Source organism: Penicillium taxi, assembly GCF_028828555.1.
Source record: "Penicillium taxi strain IBT 34144 chromosome Unknown utg000001l_segment0_segment0, whole genome shotgun sequence".
Lineage (NCBI taxonomy): Eukaryota > Fungi > Ascomycota > Eurotiomycetes > Eurotiales > Aspergillaceae > Penicillium > Penicillium taxi.
The window spans coordinates 2,382,800-2,402,075 of NW_026643203.1; the positions used below are offsets into that span (position 1 = coordinate 2,382,800).

Below are 19,276 nucleotides of genomic sequence, written 5' to 3' on the forward strand. Positions count from 1 at the left end.
TTAATTGGATCGGTATTCTGTACCTGAACCGGAGATCTCCGTCCACGGGTCGAAGTATAAACAAACTACAATGGAAGTCCAAATACCCGACGATCGATTGACATTATAGTCTAGTCAATTTTATCGCTTGATGACCCTCAACTTCATTCTTCTATCGAGCAGCCTTTCGTTTTACTCTTGAGTTTCTCCGCAGTCGCTCGTTTAGCTGGGAAACCCTTCCATTCTTTTCGTCATGCGTTTCTCGCAGGATTTTGCACGGATTCTGGCAGCGACACTACCTGTAGCTGCTTTAGCCACCAGTTCTTTATCATCTGCTACGACTACCTCGGCTGTCTCGACTATCGTGTCCTGTACAACCGCAGCCCCGACCAACCTGGCCGATGGAGCCCTAATCGATATCTTCCAAATGTTACAGGGATTTGGATCTATTGTCAATAATGCCGACGGTACCACTTATATGTAAGTTACTATTTTGGATAGGTGGTTTCATTCCGCATATCATCCTGCTCAAGATTCCTTTGTATGGGTAGATATTCCTGAAGAAACCATAGAAGGCTATCTTCAGGGCCTCGGAGCTAACTTTACGATTAGGAAAGTAACACCACAATCTTACCAAGGCGGGATTGCGATGTTTCAAGGCAGCAGAGAGTATGTCGGCGGAGACACCTATACTTTCTCAATGGACTGGCGTGCGGAAAGTGATACTGCACAGAGCTGCTCTGTAAAGTTGTATCTGGATAACTTGGCCCCGGGGACCTCCTCACCCTTTTATTCCCAGCAATTTTCTGCATCACTCAGTACATGGACTACCATTTCGGCCTCTTTTACACCGCCTCAAAATTCTGCAGGGCATCTTGTCACAATCTCTATGATATGTACAGGTCCCTCGTTCAACTACGTTGTCGACATAGGCAATTTCCACCTTGATAACGGGATTCCAACTACTTCCTGCACTACTAGTACAGTGACTCTAACCCCGTCTGCCACACCGTCAATCATACCGTCAGTCACGCCGTCTACCACTCCCTCTGTCACGCCATCTGTGCTGCCTTCAACCCCAGCCTCTATAGTTTCTTCGGTCCCAGTTTCCAGCTCTTCCTCCTTGTCTCCGATCAGGTCTGCATCCTCATCGCCTCCATCGAGCCCTGTCACTCCGTCTGTCACGTTCATCAGACCGTCGATCTCATCCTCTATTACTGTTGCTTCTTCAGCTGCAGCCTCCAGTGCCGTGTCTTCATCTCCGATAAAATCTGCCGGTCCTTCTTCAGCAACCATATCAGTACCTGATCGTTCGTTAAGTTCACCTCTGGATTCCTCATCTGCCACTCTTTCGCCTACAGTGAGATCTTCAATTATATCCAGACGGCCAATTTCCTCTTCAGTACCTATGATTTCAAGCTCAGCTCCTGCTACACCGCCAGTGAGATCCTCGATCATATCTAGAAGACCAATCTCTTCTTCGGTGCCACTCAGTTCTATTATTTCTTCAGCAAATGTGATCTCGTCAAGCGCGACATTGGCCTCCTCGGCAATAGTCACTGGTATCGGTTCTTCAGCTGTGATATCAAGCTCGACTGATGTTTCACCATCTGTCACTGACTCGCTGCCAGTCAAATCTTCGGTTATATCCGGAAGGCCAATTTCTTCTTCGGTACTCACCTCTACTAGTCCTTCAGTACCTCTGATTTCACCAAGCTCGGCTTTGGATTCTATGTCTGCCACTTCGATATTAACCCAATCATCGATTCCTTCTGGAGGTTCTGATGCCTCCGGCTCTAAGTCAAATTCTTTGACTATCTCATTCATTCCTGTTACTTCTCCTATCATTTCCTCGCAGAGCGCAAGCACAATTGTTCATATCCCTTCCGGCTCTGCTTCGATCAGCCCCTCGGCTTCAGTTCAGCCCGGCTCTAACTCTGGCTCTGGCTCTGGCTCTGGCTCTGGCTCTGGTAGCTTGACGGCTATCCCTACTATCACTCAAACGCCTGGATCCGGATCATCAGCTCTTCAGTTTACCACATCAACCGTTCTCACCACTCGTACTGCCACTGTGAAAGCCTGTCCATCATCTTTTAAGGACTGTCCTGCCTCTCAGAAGACAACATTTATCACCACTGAGACCATTGTACTCTCGACTACCGTCTGCCCTATAACGGAGTCAGCTGCCACCACTACCTCAGCATCACTTCTCAGTGGCAGCTCCGTCGGCGAAGAATTTCCAAGCTCCACAGTTTTTAGCACACGCACTTCAACTATAACAGCCTGTCCTACTACCGTCACAAATTGCCCAGCATCAGCAAAGACAACCTACACCACCACAGAGATTGTCTTAGTCTCTACTATCACTGCTGTAGGAATTCCTACGATAACGGCTAGCCCCAGTGTGGGGAAGGGTACCGAGACTATCGTGACTGGATCCGCCTCCTCCTCTCTTTCAGGAGCAACCCCTGGCTCTGAAGAATACACAATTTCCACGGTTTTCACTACTCGCACTTCTACTATAACTGCTTGCCCTTCGACTATAACCAATTGCCCAGCTTCAGCCAAAACTACCTATGTCACCACTGAGACTATAGTCCTCTCGACTACAGTTTGCCCTGTGACTGCAGCACTAGCTACTGCCACAGCAGGCTCTGAAGCCATTCAAACGATTCCAGGACTGAAGGCATCTGCAAGTGAGACCAAAGCTATTGGTGGAGTTAATTCGACATCAGGAATTACTATCACGGCCACTTTGCCTAGTAGTGCATCGTCTTCAGCAGCTCAAGCTGGGGTTGACGCGGATTTCGCATCTCAGTCCAACCTTGTGAACTCTGTCAATATGATCTATACTGCTACAGTCCAGCCTATCCATAGTTCTTACGGCCTGAAAAGCTCGACTCTTGCCAGTTCAGTGCTTGCCAGCTCAAGTTCTACTAGGAAGACATCCACTACCAGCTCCGTGGGACCTCTATATACTGGTTCAGCATCCGCTATCAGGCTTGCGATGTCTTCTACGACTGCAGCTTTGGCCACCCTTCTTATGACTCTAGTTCTTCTGTGAGTCATGGAGATTTCAAGACTTGAACTTGGAAGTTGAGAACTTTCGATCTTCACGCTGCTTTTTCCAATAATCTTGTACTTATTTTAAATACATAATGTACCTACGTATAGAAGCATATTGATAAATGACAATTTCCAAACGCTTCGTCCGTGTGAGAGTTGTGCCCTTATGTTGGGAATAATTTACCATCTAAAGGCATCCATGGATAGTGTGCCATTTGCTACGAATTTAAAATTGGAAATAGAGCCTGACAGCCTAATTGGCGTAAATATGCATATTTGGCACAAAGAGCTCGAACTATGTACTCGAATAAACGACTCATCATAGGTTAATCATCGCCTTTGGGGATCTCCAGAGTCTCAGGAAAGCCCAATTGATAGCCCCTCCTCTTCAGACGGTTCAGTGATCGTTGCAGTAGTAGTATCGGTATTATCAGGTACATTCGATGACTCGATAGAGCAGGATATCTCGTCGCTGTCTTTAACAGAAAGAGAAATAGTCGGTAGTATCCCTAGGACTAGTAAAAGAAGACAGATCCTTGACCCAATGGAGCAAGCCAATTCAGCAGACTTTTCCCAACAGACTCGACAGCAATTTATGGAGTCAATAATTAAGATTTAGTGATGTTTTTGGGTCAGAGAATATATTGTTCTTGGAGTTTTTCCCTAAGGAGCATTATTATCAGAGGTGGTAAGAACATTGTTATCGTGGATCTTGGGGATACTATATTTGGTCTTTACAGAGACGATATTCTGCCTGCCTCCCTTCGGACTCGATTGAATTGGCTACTCGGTTAATATATTCCGCCGCTCCGCAGGCGGAAAAAAGATATAAGATGTTCAAATCACTCGAGGAAGAGTATAATTGGATTGACTGGGACTGGACTGGTTGGATTGATGGGAAATATGCCCACACAAATGCCGGAGATGAGGTGAGTTGTCGAGGTATGTTTCCCCAAAGCTCTTCCGTCCTTTCTGGTGAAAATTCAAGCACAGGTGTCGATAGATCAATGTCCTTTGTTAATTTTTCCAGGCTCCCCAATTCTCCCCATCCTCGGCGCCTGGAATTTCAATTCCGTGAAAGATGCCGTTAAAGAGAGCTAGATCCACTCCCTGTAAATCCCAGCCATAGTCGTCTTCCATAGCTACATTGTTACCCAAAGCTGATAACTCCATCAACGGGAAATCAGAGACTTCAGACCGTGAGAATTCTGAGCTATGTAGCTGATGGCTATCCTCCGGGCCCAGTGCAATTGGGACCCTTGATTCAGAATGTAAAGATGAAGCTAAAGCAGGCTTTGTTATAGACCCACGCTCAAAATTGATAATGCCCAAGTATGGAATAGAAACCTGGAACGCATTCTCATCTTCAGTTGGACCAAACAGTCCTTTTCATCTTTGGATAGGTGAGTGTTGTATTCGATGCCTTTGGTAGCATTGGACTCAATAGTGAGCAGATGACGAATCAACCGGCTCAGCTTGATGGCTATACGGTCAGTAGGGGGTTTGAGTTGCGGAAGGCCACATAAATGGACAGTATCTCACGGCTGGCCTGAACCGCTACAATTTTGCTCTGATTGTATCTAGAGTCAGACGAAGGATTCAGTAGGTATGGGAGGTGCAGCCGTATCACTAATTGATGGTGTGCGAATTGGTCCATCACGCGAAGCATGTCACTGATGAGCTCGGTGATGTCGCCATTGTGAGAAACAAAATTTGGAACAATCCACCACTGAGGTGGCACTTCTTCGGCGACTCTCTGCAATAGCTTGTCGATTTCAGAGACATTGGCCAAGTCCTTGAGGTCCGCCTCAGTACGTTGCAGTATACGCCTTGCAACAATGCAATGAATGCGCTGTACGCGATCTATGGGTTGGCACCTTGCTAATGCCTCTGGCGTGGTAAATTGAGTTTCAAGAGAACTCTGAGGCAGATCCAGCATAAGAGAAAGGTACCAATCCATCCTAGCCAAATAAAAACATAATTCGTCAAAGGATATCCGCGTTTCGTGGCCGAAGCTTTCCAGTGATGGCAGATTGTAGTCGCGATGTAATGCCATCATTTGAGCAACATTAATTGCCCGGTGAATTGCCATCCAAGCTTTATTTAAGTTTCCTGCATAATTGTGGTAGAGAGCCTCGATTAAAATGCACTCAATGCCCTCAACGGAGCCCACAAGCTCTTCGTTCGTTGTGACGAGTCTCGTTGCTTTTTCAACTACATTAAGCATGATATTTCGATATTTTGCACCTAATGTGCCCAATTTCTGGGTACAATTCGGAGGTACACCTTGTAAGAATGCGCCAAGTATCAGGAGCTTGCGTGCAAACAGCACTGGATGGGAATTTGGCGGGGGCAGATTGAGTATATCTTTCGCGGATGACGGGAAAAACTTATTGGCCTCAGAATGGTGCGGGAAAATTCCGCTGCTCAAATACGCCGATAGGCCTACTGGGAGAGTACAAATGATGTCAATATCAGCCTGACTGGGCCAGGCGGTGACGAGCTCGCGAACCAGTTCCACATATTTGCCAGATGCTGGTATGTGATAGTGTTCAGAGCTGGTTGAAATTGATGAGAAAGGCTTCAACCAAGAGTCACTAGATGTCACTGTATCGAACGGTGACTAGTATGATGTTAGGACAAAGGAGGATATGTACTTAATGCGGGGTATAAGCTCACATTAGGTTTCGCTGGCTCTGGTGGTTCTATTGACGGGGCAATTTGAGCTTCTTGCCCTTGAAACGAAGGCAAGGCGACTTTCGACACTTCTGCTGCCCTAGAGTGGGCATCATGCACCATGCCAAGATTCTTGGCCAGCTGCTGGATAAAGTCCTCCACTCGGCCAAGTCGATCCTCGATTGGATCGTGAATTGAACTTACACGCGGTTGATCTGGATGCTCCTGTCCAATGCATGTTGTATTGCGTCGCTGACAGTTGTCGCAGATAATGTTGGATGGCAAAGTGAAGACGCAGCGGACCTTTCGCCGCTTGCACTCCCAGCAACTCTGCGTACCCTTGCGCAGCTTCCTTCGCTTAGCTATCGATTCATTTTCTGTAACAGTTCTGCTGTCAGCCATGACCAGATATTAATCATGTACGATAAAGGAAATCCAATTTTAAAAGGCGTTGAGGCGACTTTTAACACTTCGGGGTTTCGGCGGAGAAATGGGTCCCTCCAATTACTAATCCCCTGAGATTAGTTACTCATCAGCAACTGTAGTTTTTTTCAAGTTAACTTATGAGACAAAGTATTGTATTAAAGAGCTATTTGTAAGACCGCCGTTGAGAATCCCATAACCAGAAAGGCTAGTCTAAGCATGTTAAGACATGTATATTTCGAATCGACTCAATTTATCCGACAAAATCTCACAAAGTGGTATGTCAACTAATTTTCAAGGCTTTCCACTCCAGGCTTCAGTCAAAAACTGCTTGGCATCCGTGAAATGATAGGCTGGAAGTAAACGATTCCACTCATCAGAAGAATGAAAACTGTTTTCCCTAAATCCCCGAAGGACACCGGCCACTCCAAATCGTGCAAAAATCTCCTGTTGCTCTACCGGAACTGACGGGTGATCCATTTTCGGTACCCATGAGCTCTTCCAGTCCCCTGTTTCAAGCTCTTTTGCTTTCAGCCTCTCTACAGCAAAGGGCGCACCTTCACAAATCATTAGTATAATGAGAATGAATTCATCTGAGAACCAGAACATACCGCGAACTTCCTCGGCGAGGGCGAGGAGCTCTCTCATAGTCATGTCGGTGCCCTTCATACCACCCACAGTTGGCCACTTACCCTCGTAATCAATAGCTCTGGTGACAACATTCGCGATATCTTGCACGGTGGTTAGAGTTATACGGTCATTATCGCCTTCCTCCATCATGAGAACTCGGCGCTTCTCTAGATCCCAGTGAATATCGAGCTGGTGAACGTGTTTGGACGACTTGTATGGTCGGGTTAAGTAGTTCATGAGGAAGCCTGGCTGGAAGAGCGTGTACTCAAGGACCTGCTCATGTCAGCTAGGCCAGAATTCTAGATATTGAATTGACTGCAACAAACCGTTTTTTCCTTGTTCAGCTCTTCCAGATATTGACGGGTTCTTCCCTTGTAAGCATACCAGGGCATGGATTCGGGAATTCCGGATCTGTGAGAGCTTAATTAATAACTGAATATCCATGAATGGAATCTTTATTAAAAGCACACCCTGCCCATTCGCTCGGTGCAAAACGATTTACGCCAGCTTCAACTGCGGCATCAATGAGGTTCGTCTGGGCGGTTTCTCCCTGTGCGGAGAGAAAACTGAGCACAGTATGCACTCCCTGAAGAGCTTTCACCAAAGACTTTGTATCCCCATAGTCGACCTTTGCCTAATTCAACCCCTGGACGGTTTCAGTCGGCGCATCCTATAGTTCGTTAGTAAATTAAGATTGATCGAAACGATAATGAAAGTGGACTGTAGGAACCTTTCTAGATAGAATGACGACTTCATGATTTTGAGAAGCAATAAGCGCATCGACAATCCCCTGTCCAATATCTATTTGGATCAGTAAAGCCTGCAAAGGTCAAAAGGGAGACCTGAACTCACTGCCGGAGCCCCCAGCAACTGCAATCTTGACCATTTTTTTCGAATGATGGAACAGACTAAAGGATAATATGATAAATAAGAAACTGCTGCTCTATGTTGAAAATGAGTACAATTGTCGAAATCTTTGCTGTTGCGTGGAAAAACCATGCTGGGGAGTGATGTGCTCTATATAGAGGCTTCAACCGAGACCTCGGCCGAGGATGCTTCCTTCAAATGACTCCTGCCGAGCCTATGGACAAAACTAATTTGCTTTAAGTGTATTATTAATTAAGCGATCTCCAGAGCTAGAAATTTGAATCAATTGCAAATATCGGCGTTTAGTTAAAGCCATGAAGGATACTGTCAAGGCTATTATCCCTATTCCAGACTGTCCATGGGGCCGCTTCAGTACCTACGATATCTTTCAATATGAGAACTAGTGATAATGTGCCTAGGTAAATATTTGATTGAAAGTACAAATGCTGTTATTCAGAAAAATTCAAGTGGTCCGTTTGATACCCGCTGCCATCCGAAGTGAAGTCCGCATACGTTATGAGGGACCGAGGGATCTACTCTTCTTCGGCGAATTCGACCAAAGGAGTGCCGCTTTTACATTGATCCTGCCAGTCACAAGCAGTTAGTGCTCGAAGGTTCCCAGTGAATTTAGAGATAGGCCTCATGAGTGGTGTTTCACTTACTCCTTTCTGATGCACGACACGTGCAATTATTCCTCGGTGTGGGCTTCGAATCACCGTTTCCATCTTCATGCTTTCAATCACCACCAGCGGCTGGTCTTTTTCCACCTCGTCGCCAGCCTGTACTTCCACCCGTAACACCTTGCAGGGCATTGGCGCCAAGACGCTATTGGCAATATCTTTCATTCCAAGTGCCTTCTCCATCCACTTCGCTCGTGGAACCTTTAGTCGATACTGTATGCCCTGCTGGAATGCGATGATAGTATCCTCATCCTGCACAACTGTGGTATCAAGACGGGTATGAGGGAAAAAGGAGGTCACAACGTTTGTGTCCGAGTCTATCTGACTCTCAACCGACTCAAATACCCTCTCTCCCACTTCAATCCTGTAAAATTTATCAGCTATCTGCTGAACTCGGACTGTGAATATGGGCCCATCGTCAGCAGGACCAGTAGACTCAGTAAATGAAAACTGTCGCTGCTGGTAACTCGGGGCAAACCCGATCTCTGATCCGATAAGGGTATGAGATGCCCCAGAGGCGGCGTGCATATCGCGATGAAGACAAGCTAGCGCAACTTGAGCAAACAGTTCATCGTCAATAGCTTTTGAGCTAAATAGCTCCTCGCGATGCTTTTCAATGTATCCCGTCTCAACAGCCCCTGCAATGAAATCAGGACTTCGGCAAAGTTTCTTGATAAACTCAATGTTGGTAACCGGACCGGCCACCTCATACTGTTCCAACGCAGCACCGAGTTTAAGAATCGCCTCTTCGCGGGTTTCACCGCGAACAATCAGCTTGGAGATCATTGGGTCATAATGCGCAGAGACATCATCTCCCTCTACAAACCCAGCATCGATTCGGATGTCATCTGAAGTTTTTGGTGTACGCACATGGAGCAAACGCCCTGAGTCAGGAATGAATCCCTGATCGGGGTTCTCCGCGTAGATGCGAGCCTCGATTGCGTGGCCATTTCGGGCTATTTTTTCCTCTACCTCCTCCTGTGTCAGAGGTAGCGGGGCCCCCTCTGAGACCATGATCTGCCAGTGAACAAGGTCCTGGCCGGTGACCATTTCAGTGACTGGATGCTCGACCTGAAGCCGAGTGTTCATCTCCATAAAGTAAAACTTTCCAGTGTCGTTGTCGAAAATGAACTCAACTGTACCCGCGCCCTCATATCCTACTGCTAAAGCAGCAGATCTGGCCTTGGCCCAAATGTCCTTTCTAGTCGCATCTGGGAGATGCGGCGCCGGTGACTCTTCAAGGATCTTCTGATGTCTTCGTTGAATGCTGCAGTCTCGCTCACCGAGTGCTACACTGTTACCATACTTGTCAGCGAACACCTGTACTTCGATATGTCGAGGTGTTGTGATGTATTTCTCCACCAGCACATGGTCGTCTCCAAAGGAGTTCAAGGCTTCAGATTTCGCTGATTCCAATTGTGCTTGGAATTCTGCTTTGGTTGTAGCGATACGCATACCCTTACCACCTCCGCCTTTGATAGCCTTGATGAGAACTGGATATGTAATCTTGTCGGCTTCATCTTCGAGGAAATGTGGGTCTTGATTTTGCCCATGATAGCCAGGGACACAGGGTACACCTGCAGCAATCATGATCTCCTTAGACCGGCTGCGCGAGCAAATTAGCGCGGTTCTTGAGGCTTCCCCATGTAAGTTCATAGATACCTCTTGTCACCCATGTCTTCTATTGCCTTCCATGGCGGTCCAATGAAAACCAAGCCAGCCTCAGTACATTTCCGGGCGAAAGCAGAGTTCTCACTCAACTGGGGCAGATAGGTTAGTAAGGTATATAGACATTCTTTCTGAGTACTCTGCAGAAATATTCATAAGAATGACTCACAAATCCATAGCCAGGGTGTATTCCTTGACACCCCTCCTTCTTCGCAATTTCAATAATACGATCACCATCTAGATACGCAGACACGGAGCCCAGATTGAAGGCAAAAGGAGAGCTCAGAGCATGCTGTGACCGACTATCTGGATCTGTATAAAGAGTGGTTACGCGGATGCCATGTTCTGCAGCAGTTTGGCCGACTCGCCTAGCAGCAAATTAGTTCAATCTCCATGTGGGCCGTAGGAAATCGTTCTTTGGACTTGATTCTTACAAAGCAATTTCTCCTCTATTCGCAATAAGAATTGAATCCAACGAAGTTCGAGTTGGTGGCGCACCACTCGATACTGATAGCGCCCTAGTTGACCTGCGGGCGGCCGCTGGGGCCAAGCGGGGTGTAATGCGGAGAAGAGAGGAGAGAGTCATGACGTCCAGTAGCTTTGATCTATGAGCTATTAATTTTGCTGCTAGCTGGACTCTGGTCAAAGCCTTGGGGGATTGTTCCAGTCTCCTACCTTCTAATAAATTGAATATTTCGTCAAGTCAAGTTCAGGAGGTTTACGAAAAATGTTAAAAAGCTGGGGAAGATACGATACCTCGGATAAGTTGAGCCGATCTAAGCCGAGATGCGGGGAAGTTGGCAGAATGTTTACCGCCTTGGGTTTTGATTCTACACCACTCTGGAGATACAAAAATAATGAGTATTAGATCAATGAGCGGAGTATCTCATGGCAAAGAAGATATTTTAGTTATATAGAACAGACTTCGGGATGTTCTTCAAATTTCTCGGCATCACTCAAGCCACCAGTGAGACATTGGTGGGACTCTTGTTCTTTGCCTTTGCATGACGCATGTACGGCTAATTCCAGGATGAGGAAGGCGTTGTTTTGAACGCTGCGATGATTTCTGGATTAGTCAGGTTTAGAGCTCGGCACGAATAATATTCGCACTCATTTCAGGTTATTCGTATTCGCAGTCGCGACCACTAGCCATTATTCGTATTCGCACTTACAGTTGATGCGAATATTCGCGAATATTCGCAGTTTTCTGCCACCGCCCAGTTATACTAGTATACATTTGTACTAGTTAGTTGAGTATATTTATTTTTATCCTATGATAGTACTTTTTCTCTTACTGTATCTGTGTCATGTGCACACCCGACTCGTTTTTTACGAGTCGGGTGTGCTTCACCGGTTCTGCCAATTTCACCGGTTCTGCCAATTTAAAATATTATTTTACTCTCTCTCTATCAATTCTGCTTTAAATACAATTCTGCTGCATCTGTTTAAAATATAGTATATCCCTTTCCATCGCCTCCAATATTTGGCCATTTCCCCCTGAATTGTCTCCTGAATCTGCTCCTGAACCTGCTCCTGAACCTGCTCTTGAACCTGCTCCTCGGCCTGTTTTTGAGCTTTTAGAGAGCTTCTTGGGCCTGTTTTGTAATTTTTTTTCTAGTTGTAACTCCTCCTTGGTTTTCCTGATTTTCACAAAGCGTTTTATATGGTGTAGGTTTAATACACCAGTCTGCTGGAGGGGTGGTTGGTTAAGCTGTCGTTTGGTTTTAGAGCGCCGAATTGGTTCTTGCGCAACCCTAATATTCTCAACCGTAATCTTAAGATTTCGATACTCTTCTTGGATCAATTGGGAATGGCGAGTAAGATATTTAAGACCCCTTTAAACCCTTAGTTTGAGGAGGTCTATATCAATATGCTTGATAATCTTCTCTTGGTTCATCTGAAGTCGTACTAAGGTTTTTGGCGGAGTATATTCAATACTAGAGGAAGAGAGTGGTAGAGATGGTGTGCGTTCATCATTGTGTTGACGAAGAGGACCTATAAACCATATTGTTATGGGATCGTGCCTATGTTCACGTCCATTCTACTGAGCTAAAAGACTATAATGATTTCGCTCTCACGAAATCATACTTAGGCTCTACTTGTATAGTGCCACTCTTGATCCTACACTAAACATCATTTGTCAGGTGTTCTTAACCTATGACACCTCACTAGGTTGAAAACCACACTCATCAAAGTTATAGATTAACCGCGAAGGCATACCACGAAGCAGATCATACCAATGACCTATCTTAGCTGGATTTTTAGCCATCATTCGCTTAGAATCCTTGACTTTCTGCTTCTAAGGACCTAGTTTTAGACCTTTAGGAAGACGCTTAGTAAAGCGATATACCCAATTTGGCCCAACAGTTCTAGTATCCTTAGTATCTTCAGAACTAGAATCTTGAAGTAGGCGATTTGCCCACATCTCAACCTGTTTTGGTGTTGGTGGCATACGCCAATCAGTTAGCTGGGTAATTTAGCGTACTAAAATCTCCTCCTGGATATCGGTAAAAACCTTATTGACTGGTTTTTGTTGAGTTTTCGCGGTCGCATTGGTTTTAACGCGGTTATGGAGAGTACGTCGATTGACACCAAATTCGCGCGCAATCTTAGAGATATTTGGGTTTTTTTCGCGTTTGGCGCATCAAAGGCCTTAGAGAGATGGGCCTTAGTCGATTCAAAGGTTTTAGGCATGGTGGGTGGGAGATATTGGGTAAAATAGAATGGAATGTGGAATTGGAAGAACCGGTGAAAAAAAAAAAAATTGGCAGAACCGGTGAAGCACACCCGACTCGTAAAAAACGAGTCGGGTGTGCACATGACACAGATAACAGGTTGAATCCTGGTGAACTATCACGTGGTTGTACCACGTGACCCACCAACCGCATACCTCACGATACCATCCCGAATTGTTTACGTTCTTCAAGGATTTTGTAAACAGCATGTGCCTAGCTAGTTCTGAATCTAAGATTAGCTTTAGCCCTTCACACCTACTAGGTCTTGAGGCTCGTGTTTTAAAAAAACTACAAGTTCCTTAACCTAAATTTTCAGACATTGATCGGTATTTTGATGAAGCACCTATCCAGATTGATCCTACCATGACTAGTCAAAAGGATTGGCTATTTTTATGGTGGAATGCCCATAAAGGTGAATACCCAAGAATGGCAGCAGAAGTATCAGTAGAGAGACTATTTAGTAGTATCAGAGACCTACTTGGTGTTCGCCGACACTCTATGGCAGGAGAGACTATGCGAAAGATTGTGCTCCTTCGCAATGTCTATCAAGTCAAGTATCATGAATCTGATGATCAGTCTAAGTCTTATATATTTAAGAATAGTGAGAAACTACTTGAATGCTAGAAATTGAATATTTCTTAGTTGTGAACCTTAGTATCTGAATATATAACTATATTAAGAAATATATATCTGAGAATAATCAGCTGACAACTTCTAATCCTAATTAGGAATAGTGTATAAAGGTGCGAATAATCAAATTATTCGCGCTTGTTTTATTCGCGAATATTCGCATATTCGTGCCGAGCTCTAGTCAGGTTGATTGATACATCTTCCAGCCTGTTTACTCCCGCTTTGAGCACTTGAAAAGTTGAGTGATTTGTGAGTTGATGCGCCACAGCAAGCATGTTATGGCTGTGTGTGCTAATTCCACGACCGGCTTCTGCATCTCAAGTGTAGGGATTGGAAAGGAAGATTAAGAGCATAGCCATATTTCCCTGCATTAAATTGATGCAACTCTTACTGAGTTAGCATGTAAATCAAATAGGTAGAGTTTGTTATTTTGCTGAGTTTCTAATGCCCCTTTCTCCTATCTCGCCCTTGCAGCACGATTCTGGCCAATTCTACTACCGAATCTTTATCAACGGCATTAGGTAACTCTGAAATTCTGACTTCGATCTAGTAAATATCAACATTAACCTTAGAGCTTCCATGCCAGAAGATTGATCGATGTTAGGGTATACATATAGTCGGATTTTGAGACATTGGCCTGACAATAGCCGCAGGCCAAGCACTCGAAATAGTTGCAGCATGACAGGCAGATTTGACATCAGCAATATCGTTTCCTTGCTGTATCATGGTTTTGATATCTATGAACCGCTCCAGTTCATTAAGAATAAAGTAATCATATCATATTCGATGAATGTTTCGAGGAGCGAAACATCCCGGAAAACATGCATATGGGCATCAATCAAGCCGGGTATCACTGCATCGACTACAGTGCAGTCTGAAGATGAGCGCAGGGGATTTTCAAGTGTCTAGGTGGGATCTGCGAGATCCGGCCAGATTCTAACAGTACATGGCCACGTTCGGATACGACGGAGACACCATCGGAAATACGTGCGTTTGAGATGAGAGTCGTCATATAGAAGAGGTCTAGGGGCATAGAACTATTAGAAGGTTGATAAAGGGGTTTGGGGCCTACGTATAATTCTAAAAAACTCGGGGAGTACGGGGCTATTTAAGGCGGGGGTAGGCTGTAGCCCTCCGCCGTGATTGAGCTGCATTGATTTTATGCAATATGTGTTGCTGCATTATCATCCCACGGGCTCGCTTCGATTGGACAGATTGACATACTTGCATATAACGAGACAATCAGTTGTTCTAGCCTCCCTTGGAATGGCCCAGGATCTGAGATTATGCAATTTCTAGGTCCCATACCGACGAGCTAGTCGTCGGGCACCCACTGTATGAGGGTTTGCAATGGCTTCCCTTTACGAAGAATCGCTTTTATTTGGCCCATTATTAGAGATAGGCTTCTATTTTTGGATTGGTATATAGTTTACTACTGGAACAGACCATGTCACCACCGACAATATGGTCAGACAAAAGATCTCGGGATACTAGGAGAGAAAGCTATGCGGAGTCCATAGATGAGCAGGATTGGAGTTTCAAGATCCCAGAGCAATGTTGACATAGCCGAGATATTTTGACTGCTGTCACCCCATTTGTTTCAATTATCATCTGATTATGGGGTAGGACAGCTTTACTATTCAGAGGGCTGAAACATTATGATTTGGGGGTTAGGGTCAAGAAAATGAAATGTGGAGATCAAAAATGCCAAGGCTTATGTTATCCAGCAAAAGATCATCCGGACCTTTGCGTTCATCTTCCTCTGCACCCCTCGACCTCATATACCTCTTTTGTTTCAATCCTCATTATACAAGCGTGTTTCCGTGTACTCTTTTGATTGCCATTCAAACCTTTATCTTTCACCTCTAATTTCCGTAACCTCTCTGTCATATTCCTGCCACCGTTCCACGCCAAGCCCTGCCAATTGTCACTCGTCAGTCATGTCCGACGATGAGGACTATTACGAATGGGAGGAAGAATACCTCTTCGAAGATCTTGTTCCCGACCTTGTTGTTAGTTACCATGCAAAGAATTTCCCAGGGTGACAGGGATCTGAACAAAAACTGACAAACTGAAATTTGTGCAGGATGAACTCGCCGCGAATGGATACTACGAAGCTGGACTTTACGAAGACCCAGCCATTGAAGTAGAGGATTACTACAGTGACTGGGACTACTATTCGGACGACTACTACGACGACGACCCTAGTGTGAAGCCGAGAACCGTTCGCGCAAGAGCAAAGGGCACGAAGACCCGGGGAAACCCAGAGAAGAACCGCGGCGTGCTACCGCAGTCAACATGCGAGCCAGATGTTACATCCTTCCAAGGCGTGATTTGGAAGACACCCAGCCACGAGAGAGACCAGGACGTCTCTGTGCAGATCTACGAGCCAGGAAACGGAGCCAAAGTAGCATTGCTGGAAAACTGGCGTGAGATATTCAAGTCGGTCCAACCCTCACTGGACAAGTCTCGTCTGCGGAAGAAACCTACGCGCGAGTCGGTTCCCTCTGTCGAAGACGAAATCCTCTGTGACGATGAGCAGTCACTTGACAGCTCAGATGAGATGTCTGATGTTGTATCTGTGGACCACACAACTGCCAGTGGAGATATATCCAACACAACACCGGAGGCGGCACAGTCGCCGGAGCCGGAGCCGAAGCTAACGCTGAATTCGATCGTGACTACGCCGGTGAAACGGGGCCGAAAGCGCAAGGCCGACATCCCTGTGACGGAGTTGGATAAGGAGAATTCGGGCGGCACAGCGCGAGCGCGGCCTAAACGAGTTGCTCAGGAAAATAAGAGTGGCGGTACCTCAAGTGCTTCTACTGGCCCAGTGCGCAGGTCCACCAGACAGAAAAAGTAGGACTACGACTCAGCATAGCACTCATTACACGAAAATGCCTAAGGAGTCCATACAAGTTTGTGCGCTGAGCAGCAAGAGCTTGGCACCACTTATTAAGCGATGATTTGTGACTACAGTGCTCACAATACCTGCTTCCATTATTTTACTTGATACTCAAGGCTGGTAGCGATGCTGGGAATCCAATACTCAATGATCCATAATGAACCGTATGAAGATAAAATTTGTTAAAAATGGCTCTATCATTTGACATAAACAAAAAGATCTCTAATAAAATCTGCTCTTACTGCGCAAACTCCTTATTGAAAGCCCGACCAATTACCATCCGCCGAATCTCACTTGTCCCAGCTCCAATCTCATATAGTTTCGCATCTCGAAGGAGGCGCCCAGCAGTTATCTCGTTAATGTATCCATTACCGCCCATCAACTGGATAGCATCTAGTGCACACTCCGTTGCGCGTTCGGCAGCATAGAGGATCGCTCCAGCACAGTCCTGAGTTCGAATGACCAGTGGATCCGAGGATGCAGCACCATTATCAACCTTCCGCGCTGTGGCATAGGTGTATGCCTGAGAAGCAGCGAGCTTGGTATACATGTCCGCAAGCTTGCCCTGAATCAGCTGGTTATGTGCAATGGGCATACCGAACTGCTTCCGGGTATGCGTATAGGGTAGAACCAGATCAAGGGCAGACTGCATAAGTCTGAGAGATGTCAGTCAATGCAGCCTAGAATTTAAAAAATTTATGACCTACCCCAAGGGTCCAGCACTTAGCACGAGCCTTTCCAGATCAAGCCCTTCCATCAGAACTTTGACTCCACGATTGATCTCTCCAAGAACATTGGCTCGTGGCACGAATACATCCTCAAAGACAAGCTCGCCTGTATTTGAGCCGCGCATTCCAAGCTTGTCCAGTTTCTGGGCACAGGAGAAGCCTTCAGATGAAGTGTCAACTATGAAAGCCGTGATACCCTTGGAGCCCTTCTCAGGCTCTGTCTTCGCATAAACGATAACATAATGTGCGTCCGGGCCCTAGAAAAAAGATCAATTTTAGTATGTGCTTGTCGTGTCTGACTGTCAGTTGGATGATCGGGCTCCTACATTCGTGATCCACATCTTAGTTCCGTTCAACACCCAGCCACCATCTACTTCCTTTGCTGTCGTCTTCATACTGACTACATCAGAGCCAGCAGAATGCTCTGACATGGCCAGGGCACCTATCTTGTCTCCTGATAGGAGTTCTGGTAGAAATTTCTCTTTCTGTTCCGTTGAGCCATTCAAAGAGAGCTGATTGACGCATAGCTGAGAATGAGCGGCGTAGGAAAGACCGATACTTCCTGGATACAAGCGGTTAGAATGACTCTTAATTACCATTATCGAGCAATAAGTACCTGATGCCCGACTGATCTCCTCCATAACAACGCAATGCGCCTGATAGCCCATTCCCAACCCACCATATTCTTCGTCAGCCGTAACTCCAAGGAATCTATCATTGTCATCGAATGAGTAAGTAACTATGACTTGATACTAAATAGAGGACTCTTACCCAGCATCACCAAGTTTCTTCCACATATTCGACGGGAACTCATTCTGCGCATCAGTCTGCGCCGCAACCTCGACCGATATCTCTCGTCCTGAACTAATCAGCATAGACCGAAGCCAACCGGAGATAAATTTTGGTTACTTGTAAAATCTTGCACCCGCTCTCGAAGATCTAGTAGCTCGTCTTCTGTCGGGGGCGTAAAGCCTGCCGGGTGCTTGGTGGATACCCGACGTGCGAAAGCTGGGGAGAATGTGGGGAATGCACTTCGCCGCATTGAGCGGGAGGATATGCGAATGAATTGAAGGGAGATGGAGGTCATTATGGATGTTTTAGGGGGGGATAGGTAACTAGGTAACTATAAAGGTAGCGGAACAGCCTCAATAAAAAGAGGTTGAAACATTGACGATTTAAAGGTTATGCATTGTGCGGGTGCGGGGAAGCCGCGGGTAGCAAAACCCTTCCTTCATTCTCCCTTACCTAGGTTACCGGTTAAAATCGGTCTAATGGCTGAGGCGATTTTGAATTTTGACTGGAAGTGGTACGCACACATTAGGTTTGATCCATTCCTTGTGAATTTCCGTCGTCTCTTGTTTTCGTAGCTTATATTCAACAAGTTATCTCGGGTAGACGCAGCAATCTATATTCCTGATGCCAACTACATAATGGGTCAAAAGTCTGTTCACACTCCCGCGTTTTAGCGCGTTTTTTTGTTTCGCGTAGTATATACCCGCCTTTTTCATATTCGTTTATTTCACTAACTATGGCTCCGTTTGGCACATAAATTAGTGGAAACCGTGGTTGAAATCAAGAGCTTTCTACTGAACAGCGTTCTGGAATTATCTCTAGCCTTGAGAATGGTGTATCGCCCTCTAAACTTGCTGCTATTTATGGCTGCTCCCGCAAGACAATCTACAATACTCGCGATCGCTACGAAGCCAGCAAAACGCTTGAATCTCGCCCTCGAATTGGACGTCCCCTATCTATAATGGAGCCGCTAGACGTTGGATTTATTTAAAGGCGCGTCGATATCCATTCTGGAGTTATAGACGACTTGCTGCAAATACCGATTTTCACCCCTCCCGATCAACATTACAAGAATTTTCAAGGCTTATCACCTACCTAAACGACGTCGAAAGAATAAGCTCCCTCTTAGCCCTCGTCTTGCGAAAAATCGACTTGAATTCGCTCAAAGATGGCGTCAGGATGTGGATTAGAAGAAATGGATTTTCTCGGATGAATGTTCGGCTCAAAGAACATCAAATTCTGATATCCAGTGGGCTTGGATGTTGAAATCAGAGACTCATTTGAGTCAATTTGTCAATTCTAAAGCCCATGTGAAGGATATTTCGCAGATGGTATGGGCGTGTATATGGATTGGTGGTCGTTAAAAGTTGGTGGTTATGGAGCGCGATTCTAGGTCTAAAGGTAAATGATTTACTAGTAAATCCTATATAAAAGCCCTAGAAAAGGGCCTTATACCACACTACGAGGATGATGATATATTTCAGCAGGATAATGCTA

The 19,276-nt window shown here is 45.7% G+C and overlaps 5 protein-coding genes across 5 annotated transcripts; 2 read left to right on the top strand and 3 right to left on the bottom strand.

The window, feature by feature from the left end:
• Window positions 1-232: 232 nt before the first annotated feature.
• N7495_000861 (uncharacterized protein) lies at window positions 233-3,043 on the top strand (the record flags this gene model as incomplete). The annotated part of the gene is made up of 2 exons (XM_057203531.1): window positions 233-446; window positions 597-3,043. The coding sequence occupies 2 exons, from the start codon at window positions 233-235 to the stop codon at window positions 3,041-3,043; spliced, it is 2,661 nt and encodes an 886-aa protein (XP_057067604.1).
• Window positions 3,044-4,062: 1,019 nt separating this feature from the next.
• Window positions 4,063-7,660, bottom strand: N7495_000862 (uncharacterized protein; the record flags this gene model as incomplete). The annotated part of the gene is made up of 11 exons (XM_057203532.1): window positions 4,063-4,303; window positions 4,393-4,528; window positions 4,588-5,668; window positions 5,725-6,098; window positions 6,453-6,701; window positions 6,756-7,047; window positions 7,101-7,185; window positions 7,245-7,340; window positions 7,419-7,444; window positions 7,505-7,575; window positions 7,627-7,660. The coding sequence occupies 11 exons, from the start codon at window positions 7,658-7,660 to the stop codon at window positions 4,063-4,065; spliced, it is 2,685 nt and encodes an 894-aa protein (XP_057067605.1).
• Window positions 7,661-8,174: 514 nt separating this feature from the next.
• N7495_000863 (acetyl/propionyl/methylcrotonyl-CoA carboxylase subunit alpha) lies at window positions 8,175-10,575 on the bottom strand (the record flags this gene model as incomplete). The annotated part of the gene is made up of 5 exons (XM_057203533.1): window positions 8,175-8,225; window positions 8,304-9,927; window positions 9,984-10,081; window positions 10,159-10,357; window positions 10,424-10,575. 5 exons carry the CDS (start codon window positions 10,573-10,575, stop codon window positions 8,175-8,177), a joined length of 2,124 nt encoding a protein of 707 aa, XP_057067606.1.
• Window positions 10,576-15,294: 4,719 nt separating this feature from the next.
• N7495_000864 (uncharacterized protein) lies at window positions 15,295-16,217 on the top strand (the record flags this gene model as incomplete). The annotated part of the gene is made up of 2 exons (XM_057203534.1): window positions 15,295-15,366; window positions 15,441-16,217. 2 exons carry the CDS (start codon window positions 15,295-15,297, stop codon window positions 16,215-16,217), a joined length of 849 nt encoding a protein of 282 aa, XP_057067607.1.
• A 280-nt stretch (window positions 16,218-16,497) lies between these two features.
• On the bottom strand, window positions 16,498-18,074 carry N7495_000865 (uncharacterized protein; the record flags this gene model as incomplete). Its single annotated transcript, XM_057203535.1, has 6 exons — window positions 16,498-16,915; window positions 16,967-17,244; window positions 17,314-17,549; window positions 17,604-17,698; window positions 17,759-17,846; window positions 17,897-18,074. The coding sequence occupies 6 exons, from the start codon at window positions 18,072-18,074 to the stop codon at window positions 16,498-16,500; spliced, it is 1,293 nt and encodes a 430-aa protein (XP_057067608.1).
• Between the last annotated feature and the right edge of the window lie 1,202 nt (window positions 18,075-19,276).